The 15,787-nt window shown below is 42.7% G+C and overlaps 1 protein-coding gene across 4 annotated transcripts in view; it reads left to right on the top strand.

Moving 5' to 3' along the window:
- The first annotated feature begins 2,760 nt into the window (after window positions 1-2,760).
- Window positions 2,761-15,787, top strand: part of PLEKHG4B (pleckstrin homology and RhoGEF domain containing G4B) — a 126,559-nt gene continuing 113,532 nt past the window's right edge. For all 4 annotated transcript variants that reach the window (XR_004644561.1, XM_034761400.1, XM_034761401.1 and 1 more), the window contains exon 1: window positions 2,761-3,058. Coding sequence is in view for 3 of the 4 variants with exons in the window: in XM_034761400.1 (XP_034617291.1) it covers window positions 3,002-3,058 (57 nt within the window). In the remaining variant the exon portion in view is untranslated. The remainder of the gene's footprint in view (window positions 3,059-15,787) is intronic.

Genomic DNA, 15,787 nt, shown 5'->3' with positions numbered 1-15,787 from the left:
GAAGGACAAGGTTACTGTGCTGTGAGATAACGGAGAGGGAACTGAAGAACAAAATGGAAGTTTCCAGATACATTTTGTGTAGAAAGTTAATTATTGATACTGTGTTGTAACTACTTTTAAAAAGAAAAATTCTGTCAGTTTGGTAATCTACTTAAAGGAATGGGGCAGAGCCGCTAAAATTTCCAGTTACAGTTTATTGGTGTGTCTGAACTGCACCTCACCTTTTCATAAAAAAGGGGCTTAATCCCATAAATTATTATTATTAATATTGTGGTAGAGCCTAGAGGCCCCAATCAGGATCCAATGTGTGAGGAGCTGTGCGCACATATAATAAATAGGCAGTCCTTGACCCAAAAAGTTTTCAGCCTAAGGCCTTGTCTACCAACAAAAATTGTACTGATTTTAACTAAGGCTATACCAACAGAAAAACTCCTTCTGTCTGTATACCCTGTCTATGCTAGGGCTGCAATTAGGGCCATGTCTTCCGCCTCCAGGCCCTGCAGAGACTCCTTTAAGGTGCAGGTAGTCAGGCATGGAGCGCGCTGGCGCATGCCTTCCTCCTCTGCCTCTGAGGGCTCCTATACGACTGGCAACCCTTCTACCTCCATCCAATGGGTCTTTCACAAGACCTCTCCGAGCTGCTGGTCTTCTACCAGGATCTCCTCAGGACCTGGAAGCTAGTCTCCATGGCGGCTGCCGAGGGGTAGGACCTCCTCATGGAGCCCCTGCTACACAAGCCCCTATCTCACTGTGCAGGTGGCAGAGTCCCCGTTGGTGTGCCGGAGGTTAGTCTTGGCGGGTACTGCCAGGATCGGAGACTTTCTGGACTATGACCAGAGGAACTGGTTGGACCCCCTGGTGCTCAGCCACCGCATGGGGCTCTCCACCCCTCATGTCCTCTGCCATATACTCAAAGAGATAAGGGCAATCTTATAGCCTCTAGGGCTTTCCTTTAGTGGGTCCTGAGAGAGGGTGCTCTCTGCCCTGCCCTCCCCTCATCCCTGGTCCTCCGGACATCACCATCAGGCCCCTGTCCCGCGATCCTTCCCAGCCGCCCCCTCCTTGGGCACAGAGCTTGTCATCTTACTGTATGTGTTTGTAAAGTGCTGGGTGTATAAAAAGAATTATAAAATTGACTTTGTAAGAATTTAAGGTTGGTTCTTCCTTCAGTTACTTTCGTAACATCTATGGATGCTACCTGGAGTCTCACAAATTCACCAAATGACTGTTGCTATATTTTAACAATGTCCCATTTAGCAGTGAGTTTAGCTGTGCACTCCCTGCCTCTCATTTATCTCAGTTACAGTACAGTAATTTAAACGTGCATGCAATTATTGTAGCATAGGAGACCAAAGTATTAGCAGAGTAATGCTTGTTCAAATACTTGTCAGTTGTCTCTTTAACATGTATTTACCTGACATCTGATGATGATGATGTATTCCAGAAGCAACCCTGCCCAGAAATGATTTATACAAAGCAATCCAACTGCTTTCCCTGGTGTTTGCGCAGGTGCATTATCAAGGCAAGTTGATAGAAACTGTGTTTAATCATATCGGGCTGTGCCATTCTGCACCTGCCCCAAGTGGAGATCCAGGAGGAAATCTGCTTCCTGCTGGAGGAGCACACGTGCTACTAAGCCCTTCAATGAGTGCAGCCTGCTTTCCCCTGTATGCCTGGCCTTTGCATTGAGGATGGGACCATGGTCCCACCTCTTCCTTATCCTCTTTTGGGATGTCCCGGGCACCAGGGAGCAGTCTCTACACTGGACTGAAATCGTGCCCAGATATTTATTGTGCTGGGACTCAACAGGGAACACTTTGCTTCCCCAACCCACATAGAACAGCTGAGCATTATCTGGCACAAAGGTATTCCTGAGGTAGCTATCATCTGTGGTATAAATATGAGGTAATTCTTATTTTATATACAAAGTCATGTCATATTGCTTTTAGTTGTTTGGATGAGTGGTGCTTGTTTTAAAAGTGGCAAGCTGCATATCTAGACCCTAAAAACGTTCACAAGAGGCTAAAAATGGTAACAGAAGGCACTAGCATCTACATTTACTTGTATAAAGTCACTGCTGATTATAGAGAATGAAACACTGACTCTAGAGATGTTTGTAGCTATTCCTAAAAGTCAGTACGTGCTTTTAAAATTACACTGCATGCTTTACATGATTTTCTGATACATCCCACTAGTAAATTCTTTGAGCACCGCAGCAAGTATTTAATCCTCAAAGAGCCCTTTCTAAAGTTTATTTGCTCTGATAAGTGAACAGCCCTACCTAATTTAGGTGTGCATCTGTGTTTTTCATCATCAGCAACAGTTGCCTAAAGCCATTGTAATCTGAAGAGAATGTGAAATGAAAAATACTCATACCTTGATTTCTATTAGCTGCCCGAGGTCCTCAGATTCAAGATAATAGAATTGCCTCTAATAGGCTCTTATTACAGAAAGTCTAGTTCTTAGGTTTTTGAATCAGATAACTTACAAATTAGTTGCTAGGTATTTTTGCAGGTTTACCAGTGTTTTAGGTTAGGTGTTGGAGAAGCTTCCTTTTCTGATGGGAGAAGGTTTGCAATTTCAGCTTGAAGTGGAGTTTTGTTTTTAATATGAAAAGGGAAGCATGATGATCCTTTGGATTCCTGCAGGGCACTTAAGTGAGAGCAGCTATTGTTTCATGTTTTTGGAGGGAGGCACTCTGTTTTGCACTGATAGAGGAAGTTACATCAGCATGCATAATGAAGCAGTGGGAGAGCAACTTGTACTGTTTGGAAGTGGACACTCTCTGTTCTCACGGTCTGACAAGTGGCAGGGAAGAATGTTTCCTGAGAACATTTACTGTGTGTAAAATCACATGCAAAAGAGGAGAAGGAAAGCTAGAAAAAATGTCAAGTGAAATTATTAGGATGACATGGACTTCTGTACAGTTTGCATTGTCTTGACAAAGTGGATTTTATGGAATCATTTTTTACATTGAATTCAGAACAGAGGAAGTGTCAACATGAATCACCGAGCTACAGCTCCGAAGACAAGAGGTGATAATTATCTGAGCATAAAGGTACGTTGAACACAGAAGCAGGCAGAATAGTAATAATGTGTATGGTCATAAAAAGTACGTTACAATAAAATGTTATGTTTATTGACATCAGTAACAGTTTTCTAATTATTTTGGAAAAATAATCCAGAAGTTTTATATTTTACAAGTTCAGTTTTCCACTCCCATTGCAATCCGGTAAATGTAGACAAACCTGTCTAAATCTTTTTGAATATATATGACAAATAAATATACATTTGGATAAAGAGTAACTCGGTGCCTTTAGGTTAGCTACATGGGAGAAAGCAATATATGTGAAAATAAGACGGTTTTAACTCTTTCTCATCTGCTAACTCAGGCAGTGGTGATAAATTGTTCTTCAGCTCAGAATTGTGTAAAATGAACTCAACAAACTGCTTCTCGCTATGGAGAAATGGAATTTATTGTCTTAAGAATATAGGCAGTGGCTTATATGTAGGAATGTCTGTTGGCTTAAAGAATGGGCATGGCTTAGTAAAACAAAACAATCTTTTCAGTGTCAGATAAAAGTGACAGAAGCTGCTTTGTGTTTTTATGTGAATTGTTAAGAGTGTTGACTTGTCTTTGATTCAGCTTTTACTGAGAAAGTTAAATTGAGAGTGTTCCATTTGGCAAGTCATCTACTACTCAGCAATACTTCAAATCACACTAGATAGTTTAATGTAGTTAATTCAGAATAAAAGTGCATTAAAACATTTGCAGTTACAGAGAGGGGAAACTGCATGATTTTAAAGCTTATAAATCAGATGTGTTAATCAAGATAATATCTGAAGTAATATTCATTTAGAAACAATGATAATGTTCTTAGGATACAAGCATTTTGTATGTTCTAAAAGGGAAGTTTAAAATATATATCAGTAGGTTTGGGTCTTGTGAGCATATTGTAGTACAGATATATGCATTGCAATATCTGTCTCATGAGGATGCTTTGTAATAAGTTCTATTAATACATAATTTGCCTAATGTTAGCTGATTATGATTATATCAAAGCACAATTACCACAATAAATGTTCATTGTTTACTTATTTACTGTGATGCTGTGTTACTGCTTAGGCTGTAAAGCTGAAACCAAATTAACATTCACAGTCAACATTTGTTGGAAGGAACCCACTAAGTTTGTAACTTCTCTCACCATCTGACCCAATGTGTATTCTTCTTGCTATATAACGTTATATGGAAAAATCCACCGGTTTCTGAATTGTAAACTTTTTTATACACTAGCCAAATGTTCAGTACATTAGGATTTTAAAGCATATGTGGAATGTTTCCAATGGGTCACAGCAAAGTTCAGCAGCTTTGACCTCAGTCAGGTACACAATGGGAGAGATAACATTTAGTCAGCTTGACATGTCAATCTATTGTTGTCTCCCAAAGTAAGAAATGCATTCAGACTAGCACTTTATAGTCCAATGGTTTTAGTCTTTGTGCGCCTGGTTAAAAATTTGGTTTAGCACTTTCTGTATGTGACACAACAAATAATATTAATTTTGCTTGAAGTATCTATCTACTGAATACTTTATTTCTTGTTGAGCTTAAAGGATGCCAGACAAAGACAAAAATCATTAACAGCTCATTTGACTTTGGGCTTGAATCAACAGGTGGGCACAACTTTGTTCCTAATGCCCAATGATCTACAGTCCTTTAGATATCCTTTTGTAGTGAGTGGATGTTTGCAAGTATGATTAAGATTTTGATATGAAATGGAGTTCTATTTTTGTTGCTTCTTCACCAGGTAAAAGTAACCTTTGTTCTCCCTTAACAGTAAGATTAGGTAGGTCAAACAAAGGACAGTAGATATAAATCTAATTTTATCTTTTAAAAATTATATTTTGGTTGTTTGAAACTGATACTGCTAGTAATACTGTACCTTGAATAGATATTTTCAGAAATTTAATTTACTTGTGCATATAATATGGTAAAATGATCAAGCAAACGTTTAAAATGTATATTTAAAAAAAAATTAAAATCTTTAAAATGTAGGCTTTATCTTTAGCCATTTTTTTGAATGTGCCAAAATGTATTTTAATGTTGTTTCTATTTTTTTTTTAAAGAACAAAGCAGAAATCAAACCTTGTATTTCTTTTGGCTCGGGGACCTTTCCTTTGGCAAGTATGATCTCAAGATTAAACTGCTTTGTCTGTTTTAAAGGCTTTCAAATTATTTTATTGCCAGCAAAAATTATAGCATCATGATGAACTCTTTGGGATAAATTTGGACTGTAAGGCTCTGTCTACACTACCCACCTTTTAGCGACACACCTGTTCTGCTAAAAGGTGCAGAGGGTAGCTGCTGCTCATCAGCAGGACAGAGCTGTCCCACTGACAAAAAACTTCCACCCCCAACGAGTGGCAGCAGCTTTGTAGGAGAGCACTCCTGCCGACAAAGCGCTAATCACACTAGCACTTTAGTCAGTAAAACTTTTGTCATTCAGGGTGGGTGTTTTTTAACACCCCTGAACGACAAAAGTTTTACTGACAAAGTTCCAGTGTGGCTGTTCTTGGGGACTTGGGACCTCTGAGGAAGGCCCAGTGTATCAAGGAGCACTTGGGAATGTATTGTCTGAGCAGCCTGTGTTCTACTTCTTTGGCAAAACATTCTGGTTTCTTTTACAACAGTGCAAATATGAACTAACTGTTTTGACTTAAATGGAATTACTACAGTTTTATTGCAGTGTAAACAAGAGCAGCATGTGGCTCTTTGAAAGGCTTCAGTGTTTGTTCCCCTGCACTGTACTGGATCACCTAGCCAGTGTAAAGGGTGTAGACCCGTGGTTCTCGACTTATTACATACACATTGTGGGACTCATATGCAGCCCACAATGTATTACCTGGTTGGCAGGGCACCGGCAGCCCAGAGCCTGACCTCGGACCCTATGGGGCTGGCCAGCTGCCCTGGACCCCACTACGAACCCCTGCCACATGGCTGCCCTGGGCTCCTGACAGCGCAGGACCGGCCAAGAGCCTCAGACTCCCGGCATGCTGGGCAGGCTGGCAGCCCTGCCCCCACCGGGCAGCCCGGAACCCTCCACGCCAGGCAGCCGGGAACCTGGTGGACCCCGGCACGTGGGCTGGCCTTCAGCACACAGCTGAGCTGGGCCGCAGCTGTGTGCTAATCGGGCTGCATGCGGTCCGCGGGTTGAGAACCAGTAGTGTATACTCAGGCCATATCTACACTTACGCTCTTACGGTGGCACAGCTGTACCAATATAGCTGTGTCGCTGTAAGAGCATTCGTATAGCCGTCTTATGCTGATGCGAGAGAGCTCTCCCGTCGACATAAAACCAGTTCAATGAAAGGCGATAGCTATGGCGGTTGGAGAGCCTCTCCCGCTGACATAGCATGCTACACACGAGCACTTATGCTGGCAAAATGTGTGTCACTCTGGAGTGGGTTGTTTTTTTTTTTTTCTCCAGACCCCTGAGTAACAAATGTTTTGCCAACATAAGTGCTAATATAGCCATGGCATCAAATTCTGCCCTCACCCCTCCCTGTCTCTTTGTGGAGGCTAGCTGTACTTTGGCCCCAGGCTCAAGCAGCCCTTTTGTTCAGGGAAGGGAAAGACTATGATTGCAAGCAGCTCCAGCAGGAAGAGAGGAGAACTCCTTGCACCATCCCTCATGCCTCCATTGCCTGCCTAGACAGGGCTGGCCACAATCTAGCCATTTAGATTTTACACCACAGCTAGTAAATACAGTCCACAGACCACCTAATGAATGCCTTTCACACACTTGCATACTGTAGGGTAATATTTAAATTAGATAGGACCTAGTGACCCAAGTCACTATCTTCTCTGGGCCTCAGTTTCTATCTGTAAAATGGGGTTAACAAAACTTACTCTGGATATTGTGATATTAATCAGTTAATATTTGTGCTGCGCTTTGAGACTCAGTTGGAAACAGTTGTAGAAGTGCTGTGTTATCTTGTTCAAGTTTCAATGACTTCAACTTTAAACAGCTGAGATAAATAGTATTCCCTGTATTTTCAGGATTCTCACTTTGATTGCATAGAAAAGTTCTTGGTAGACTATAAATATATTTTTTAAATTAATGTATTTTAATGAGGCAAGGTTGGTGAGGCAATATCTTTTATTGGAGCAACTTCTGTTGGCAAGAGAAGTTGACCCAATAAAAGACATTCTCTTATCCACCTTGTCTCTCCAATAGGAGATAATTGCCATGGCCAGAGACCATCTGACTTTTTAAACCTTTATTTTGCCTCCAGACAGAACAACATTAAATGTTAAAACCATTGATTAGAAGGACTGGCTTTGCAAAGGAGTTGTCATTTAACACAGCTGGCCTCCTTAAGGTGCAAGAAATAAAATTGTTTTTAAAGACCTCTAAGCTTTTCTAACATTTGGCATTAGATAGCTGGAAATAAAATTACACCTGTATGTTGCACTCAAAGTGATATTTAGTATTTTCAGTAACAGAGCAGGCAAAAAGTGTAGAAATTGTGAATAACAATTCACATTTTGTGTGTATTTCCATATACCACTATTCTTTTTCCTTCATGCCCACTACAGGGCCCAACATTTGGAATCTTCCTCTTGTCAAGATTCCTATGCACCTAATTCTGTTGAAGGAGCACAAGAGGAAAGAGGAGAGTGGCTTTGTGTGTTCTCTAAACTGACAGAGGTCCCAAGCAGGGAAATCTTGAAGATCTAGTAGCCAGTGCAGAGGCCCAGGACATGAATACAGACGCCTGTGTTGTTATCTAGGTCTCTCTCCCATGGCAACATGGCGTGCTCCTATTGATTCTCTGACCATACCTGGCCCAAAACCCCACATGATAGCACATTGATGGCCTGTGCAAAGGACAATGTTAACACTGTCGGTCTTCTCATACGCTGGGCAATCCCTGTGATTTACGGTGTGGTGATGTTGCAGGACATGGCTCTCCACAGGCCACGCTCACTCCCAGTTCTGCCACATTCCTCCCTCTTTCAAAACAACCAGCCCAAAATACAGAAAAATATGTCTTCCATAGAATTGGCAGGAGTGGGAGATGATGGTATGTTTGCACCTTCTTGGCAGTCTCAACGGGTTTCGGTCATTTGGCCCAGAATGGATCATTTTGATGTTTTCACATGGATAAAGATGAAGTAACAATAACTATTACCGTCTGATGGCGGTCTAGCCTATGAAGCATGAAATGATGATAGCGTCAGTCTGTCTCCTGGTGGAGACATATCCACATTGCAAAATTTGCCCCGCCTCAGCAGTCTCAAATTAGATTTGCGTGCCACACAGAAACTAGGACGTCCAATGTTTTGCGCTCAAAATGTTGGATATGGTTGAAACTAGTTTGAAAATTTGGCCCCAGTTACTTGCATATTGTGGATTGCACCTTTGAAAGACGATCCAGTTTTCTTCATTGAATATGATTTTAAATCTGCCAGGTGATTATTTTACAGAAAAAAATTAAATCCAGCAGGTCATTTTGTATGAGAGGCCCTCAGCTTTGAAGATCACTTGTTCCTTGGTCCAAAATAAACAGTATTAGTTGACCTTCAAGGCATGCTTCAAGACGTGTCTTTTTACCTAGGTTTTTGGGCCTGATAATGCTGCTCATTGTGGGTTAAGAGGGGTATTGTTGGAGGCCTGATTGATTTGCATATTTTCAGGTTTGTATTTTGTTAATGTATTTTTTAAATTATGTCTGGGTTTTTTGTTACATAAATCTATAAAAAATAAGTAAAATGAAAAATTGATGCAAGTGAATCATGTAATACAAATAATACTAAGAATAGATAGGTGAGGAGGGAAGCTCTTGGACTGCTTAAAAACCACCTCTGTTTTGTCAGGTCATAGGATTCAGTCTGCAGCCAGAACACAGTAAACGCTAACAGACACCAAGTGATGAGAGCAATGAAAAATGCTGGAACAATTGAGGAAAATCAAGAGTGGTTTTAATCTTAATTCTACCCTCCTCATAAAAGAGTAAGAGTCGTATCAATCTCTCTCTCATCCTCTGAATTTAAGAACCATGCAGTCTCTTGCTGTAGGTACACTTACTACAGTAACTCTCTGACGAGCACAACTTTTCTGAATGTCGTGAAGAGTATTCAGAGTTAATAAATTTGTAAAATATCTTGACAATCAAGCTATTGGGAGTCCATTCAAATGATTTTAATATTGAAGTTCTCTGTAAGAATCAAGCACTTGCTGAGAGTCATTAACTAAGAATTAGCATTTTAAGTCTGAATGAGATAACAGTAGTAAAATAATATTTAAATGTAATTCTTGCAGACTTATTTAAGTTTGTATTGTTCATTACACAGACTGAACTAATGTCCAACATGTCCAGGTGTTTCCTTTAAAAGCAAAAACTTGCCAAAATATTTTTTTTCTTGGCACTTTATGGTCATTCAACCTTTTCTTCTATTGAAGAGACAACACAGCCACAACAATCTGTATAGTTGGGACTGCATCTGCTTTGCCCATTTGTTTTGTATGTTGAAGTCAGCTTCCTCCATTTAATTAGTGGCATAAATAAGAGTTTTAGTTATGGGCAAACTTCAGATGTTCTATTTTGGACAAACCCCAAAGAACTGACTGCTCATCTGAACCTTTTGAAGTCTCCTCCCTGCCAAACCCTGTCCTCATTCATATGCTTCCTTCAGTTCCTGCCACCTTATCCAGATTCCTGAAGCCTTATATTTATCACCCTAATATTCATACCCCTTTGTGTTTGTCTGGTGAGGGTTTAACAGGTCTAGCAGACTCTGCTCACCCAGCTGCTATCATAAAATCCTGTGCACTCTAGGGCTGCATAGGTCGGGGGGTGTTCTACACACTCATTCTGTAGGTTCTAAGATGAGATACAGAACTGGCAAAACTTGGCTCCCACCTTTATTCTCTCCTACTGAGGTTCCCTTCCTGTCCCTCCTACTTCCTGAGCCCTTCCTCACCCTCCCTCCACGCTCTGCTGCCTACCGTTGCAGCTTTAGTACTTTTTTTTTTTTTTACCCCAGCCGGAGCAGCAGCTGTGAGCCACCTCTGCTCTGCTGTTTCCTGGAGGAAATAAGATCCAGCAGTGAGGGACACATTGGGCATGTAAACTAAAGGAGGAGGGAGAGGCAGGGGTCAGAGTGAGCTGTTTCCAAGAATCCTGACTGGCCCCTCCCCCCAACAGCCACAGACCATCCCTTTTCCTTATGACAGTAGATCATAGAGCCCTGACGCAGGAAGCAGTGCACAAAGGATCAAGTTGCCTGGCCCAGCCCCAGCGGAACTGAAGGAGTGCTCTGGCTGGCCGGACAGGATAGCCTAGGGAGCAGCCTCTGATGTTTTACTGTGTAGGAGGCTTGATCCCCAGAATGAAGAGTCATTGAGTGGAGTGATTCAAGGGAAGCAGCTCAAGCATGCAATGTGGCTGGCCAGGGGCAGGACATCAGCACTGCAGGGGAGGGGCGGGTGTGGCAGTGACATCACAAGGGCCTTTTGCAGGCCCGCAGCTTATTGGACAAAGGTGGTGGGAAGGCGATGATCTCACAGAGAGACCCTGACATCAGCCAGGCAGGACAGGGGTGCAAGACGGGGGCAACCTCAGAGACCCCTGTGGCTTTGCCTCAGCAAGTCTCCTTCTCGAGGTCTCTGCTTAAGGATTGAGAGAGAATTTATTTTTAGATATGTGAGCGTGAGGAGGACCTTCTTTGGAGTTTTCTCTTTTTCTTTGACTGATTTTGCTAGAAAACAGACATCCCTCTTTAGAAGGTAAGAGCCTCCAAGAGGTTTGGAACCTGTTCAGTCTGATCCATCAGGTGCCGGCTGAATTCTAGGCATGGAAAACACTAGATTGAGGTAGCAGAATTTTATTCCCCATCTAGGACTTTCTCCCTTGGAATCCCTGGGGACATTGGGGTTTCTCCTTTTTGTTTTCCCTTTTCCTCTGTCCCTCACTCCCTCCTTTCTCTTCTTCTCTTGCAGCTTTTGTCCTTTTTCCCCTGCGCTCCTCCATCACGAGGAGCTGTGTATGTGGGTGTGGAGGGGGCGGTGGGGGTTTGCTCTCCAACTCTCATTGTGGGAGGCCCTCACACAAAGAGCTGGAACAGTGCTCTAAGAGTGGTTCCCTCCGGAGGTGACCTAGGCCATCTTTGGGAGTTAGGACATCTGGTGAGAACTCTCAGCTTCCTCCCTCTGAGTCTCAACGCTGAGCATGGGCCTATTGTGAGGGAGGAGACTCAGGTCCTTGTTACTCTGTTTTCAGACCAAGGAAATAAGTCATAATCAATGAAAATCAAGGCATTGCACTTTGCCTGGGTGGTCCACCAGTGACCTACCTTGAATGTGGGAAAACATTTTTCCTGGGTCTGTAAATTGGACCCACCCAATGTACTTTAAGCTCTTAAAATAGGCAACTGTAATTCAAGAGATATGAGATTCCTATCAACTGTGTGTCTGCCTCCCGTTAAAAAAACACTGTTTCAGGATGTGGCTGAAACAGTCAATCTTATTTAATTAAAAAAATATTTTTGTTTGACTCCCTGGGAGAATTGCACATACATTGATTCAGAGGATTTATTAGTAAGTTAAGGACAATTCAGCAAAATTGCCCCTGGGACACTGGAGGCAAGGGCTGTACTTCCCTTTGCAGAGAGAGAAAAAAATCTCCCTTTCTGGTGTATAATCCATTAGAATTGAGATTACAAAGATTAAACAAGTCCCTCAGTAAATCTGAAATTAGGGCTTTTTCTAAAAGTAATACTAAAACTCCTAATAGTTTGAGGGTTATGCAGAAATGTACATAGTCCTTTCTGCCAGCCCTCACCAAGTCCAACTGCTAGGAGATTCGAATTGCAAATGCAGTGTCTCTTCTGCTAATGCTCTACCTAAAGATCTATTTCTTGCTCTCTTTCTCACACACACAGGGATAGGGGAAAAGGTGACCCCTGTTCTTGCAAGGGTGAGTTAGTCAAATATTCTTCTGATGCAAGGTTTTTGGACATATTTGGAAAGGGCAGCTCCATAGGATCTGAGCAAATTCTAATGTAGAGGGAAGTAATTTCTTCAGGTTGGCCAGCAAACTATGTGAAAGAAGATTGTATTGTTCAGTCTCCCAGCATTTTACATAAGGAAAATTACTACAATCCTCCAATTATTGTTTTAAATTTGTTTTAGTTCAAGTTTAGTTTGGCTGATTTTATGTTTTTGCGGTAACGATGATATCCCAGTCTCATTCTAAAGTCAGGATTTCCTCTACTGTTGGAAAAATCTAATTTGGGACGGTAGCTTTGGTCAATGCTGCTGTTTGTCCCTAGTAAAGTTTACAGTTTGTCTCTAGTTTTTGAAGGTTTGTAAGAAGAGGTTTATGAAAAGCTGGCATATCTTGCACAGTTCAAACCACATTGCTGGGTGAGATGGATATATTTTTGTCTTGCATCCTCCATATGCAATGAACCTTATTCGTCATGCAGTTTGAGGGACTTTCAGATAGAATTTGGTTTAGTGTTTTTAAAAGTCTTTCCTGACCTCCTTTGGTGCTTGTGGATGCAGTTTTATTGCATCTTCTATTAGAGTTCTCAAGTTCTACTGAGAAAGTTCAACAAAATTACAGAGATCCTTTGCTATGCAGTGCAGGTGGGAGCAATTGGTAGGCAATGGGAAGGAGTGGAGAGCAACAGTTGGTTATAGCCTTCTCTCCAAATCCTGGACACTGCAGGAGTCTCTCTGGTGGGCCTGGGCTCTTCAGCTTTTGGCTGTAGCCTGGGAAGGAACTGCTGTCTGTGGTCTGCTCATCTCAAGTCTGAGCAGATTGAACACTAGAAAGTTGTACCGGCAGATGGATGTAGCCACCACTGAGAAGTTTGCCTGCAGCCTGGCTGCTGTACTGTGGGGGAACTGAGGAAGCGAGGAATTCAAGATGCTGTGGGGAGACACTGAGTTCTCTGCACATAAGCTCCTGCTATCTTTATCTGTCATGAGATCTTTACCCATCCGCTGGTATCGGGGCTCCTAGTTTCAGGAAGGAATGGGAGAAAGTAAATTCTCCCCAAGCCTCAGTGAAACAGATGGATAGGAAGCAAGGCTGGCTCCAGCATTTTTGCCGCCCCAAGCTGCGAAAAATAAAGCTGCCATCGGCGGCAACTCAGCAGCAGATCCTTCCCTCTGAGAGGGACCGAGGGACTCGCCGCTGCATTGCCGCCGAAGAGCCGGACGTGCCACCCCAAGAACCTGCTTGCTGCACTAGTGCCTGGAGTCAGCCCTGATAGGAAGGAAAAATCTGGGAGTGGGAATTTGTGAAGTTTCCAGCCCTCATCATGGGATAACTCAGGCTGAAGCAGCGTGTGGCCCAATAAGTGAAAGAATCAGTTAACAGAACTAATGTAACAAAGAAACAAATGGAGAACTGTGAGTATGTCTGCCCTGTCCCTGGAGGTGAGCCTCCCAGCCGGGCAGCTCTAACTTTCAAACCCACCTGACTCCCTAGGTTTGAGAGCCGGAGCTCCAAGCCCAAGCTACAATGGCCACACCTGTATTTTTAACGCATTAGCTCAAGTCCTACTAGTGTGAGTCTGTCTACCCAGGCTGGGAGGCTCACTCCCAGCTGAGGTGTAGACATACCCTAAAAAGTTATTAGGAAAGGAGAAATAATATGCAAAAATACAAGGTAACCAGCTCTGAAGAAAAGGCTAAACTTAACAGCCCCAAGCACAAAAGAAAAAGTTCATGACTTGCTCTCTTGAGACTCAAAATGTTCAGATACGACCCTTTTGTGACGCATTTGCCTGTGTATCCTTTTTCTCCAGCTGCTGACTTTTCAAAGCTGATAGCGAAACATACATTGTTGAGCAAGACCTGACCTCGAGCTAACTAAGATCTTTCCAGTTCAGATTTTATTGTTTTTATGATATAAGGAAAGCTTAATATTCTGGGGTTTTCACTCATTCTCTGACAGCTAAGTTTGCCCTTTTTGTCATTTGAACTACCAATTGCTATTTCTTCATTTCATAGGCTTAGAGAACTGGGACTTTTTTTATATACTATCCTTTCTGAATTTCCATTCAGAGATGGATATTGTAAGATATATCACTATTCTTTAGGTGGATTTTCAACATACTTACAGAAATAGTATTTCTGTTATTCTTTTTTCTGAAACTTGGTGTGGGGATTCCCAAGGAGGATGTGAACATTCTCTCCAGAGAGGGTTTTCAGATGTACCAAGTGCTTCTGTTTATATTTATCATGTGTTTTATATAATCTGTCTTGTGGCTAATAAAGCAACTATTTCACTTTCTCTTCTTGAGGTCAGAGAGCTTCTTAATGCCATTAGGCATCTTTCTGGAAATTATAAAGTAATTAATCAGCATTTTAGTTCGTGTAAAAGTTCATCAGATATTGTTTAATAAACAGATGCCACTTTAGGTGGAAAGCAGCTAAGAAGCTATGGCTGATCAGTTTTTTTTTTCCCCCCTGTGCCTGTTTTTTTTTTTTTTTTTTTAAATACTTCTCTTGAGGCCCTTTTTGTTCTAAGGAATCTTACATAGCTTCAAGTAAAAATGAATAATTGTTTACCACTGCAGTTTGGGACCTAATGTAACTGATCTTAATCAAGCCCATCACTCTGGGATATGAGCATGAGTCATATTTACTGTTCTAAACTCTCCTTTCAACAGTGCTACCTACAGAAGGCAACAGTGAGAATTCTCTATCCATGCTGCTAGCTGCAGCCAATCAACTGAATCTGTATTGCAATACATTGCTGCATGGTGGGCCAGATTCTGATTGGCCCCAGCGTGGGTGGATAGTGGTTGAGATGGTGCACGGAGCCTCCTCTCCCCTTTGCTTGGCTAAGGGGCAGGCAGAATTCCAGTCCCTGGGCTCAGAGGAGCACAGAGCTGGTCCATCTTGCCCCAAAGAGGGAGTATAAGAGGTGGTGGCAGAGCTATCTTACCTTCACAGACATTGGAGAAAAGAGCTAGTTGGCTGCCCAGAGGTAAATAAGTTCCACTCTACAAAGAGGTGCAGTAGCAGGTTTGCAGCCTATGTCCCCGCCCACAAGGCATTTTGGTGCTTGGTGCTGCCCCCACCCACACTGGGGAGCAGAGCCATATCCCCCTGTCCTATGGACTGTGCCTAAAGGTCAGAATCCCGCCTTGCATTAGCGCTGTGGCAGTGTACTGCATGCTGTAGGGTGGTTGCAGGAAAGGTGTAAATGAACTCTGCCGAACTTGCTGCAGTGCTAGCGGTGCACTCTTTTAAATGTAGTCAATAAAATCAATATTTTGACAATCAACCTTTCTTCCCATTAGACAATAACCAATTTTGAAAAGGCTGTTAGCTGTTTCTAACGTGTTTGGTTACCAAAGCCTGCTAGAGCTATTAGCTCTGATGACAGTATAACATGTGGATATGCTACACAGCAGCCGGGAGCGTGGGTAGACAGCTATGTGCCAGCTGTGCAAAAGCTAGTGGGATAAAAATAGCAGTGTGGCCACGGCGGCCCAGGCAGCAACTCAAACAAGCCACCTGAGCACACGCCCAGAGGTTGGGTGGGATTATAATTGGGCAGCTAGCCCCTGCTGCCAAGGCCACTCTTTTTGTTTTTGTGTACGTCTGCCTGCCCTGGGAAGCACTCTCCCAGCTTCTGAAAATGTGGAGTGCACTGCGGGGCCAGGACAGCCCCTACAGGGGATGAGGAGGGAGCACCACACTTCCAGCACCACTCCGCCACCAGACCTGCTCCGCCTCCAGGCCCAGCACCGCCCTCACTC

This window comes from Trachemys scripta, chromosome 2 (genome assembly GCF_013100865.1).
Source record: "Trachemys scripta elegans isolate TJP31775 chromosome 2, CAS_Tse_1.0, whole genome shotgun sequence".
NCBI classification, from domain to species: domain Eukaryota; kingdom Metazoa; phylum Chordata; order Testudines; family Emydidae; genus Trachemys; species Trachemys scripta.
Note: the sequence above shows the minus strand (reverse complement) of the source record. Positions and strands in the feature narration are given on the sequence as shown.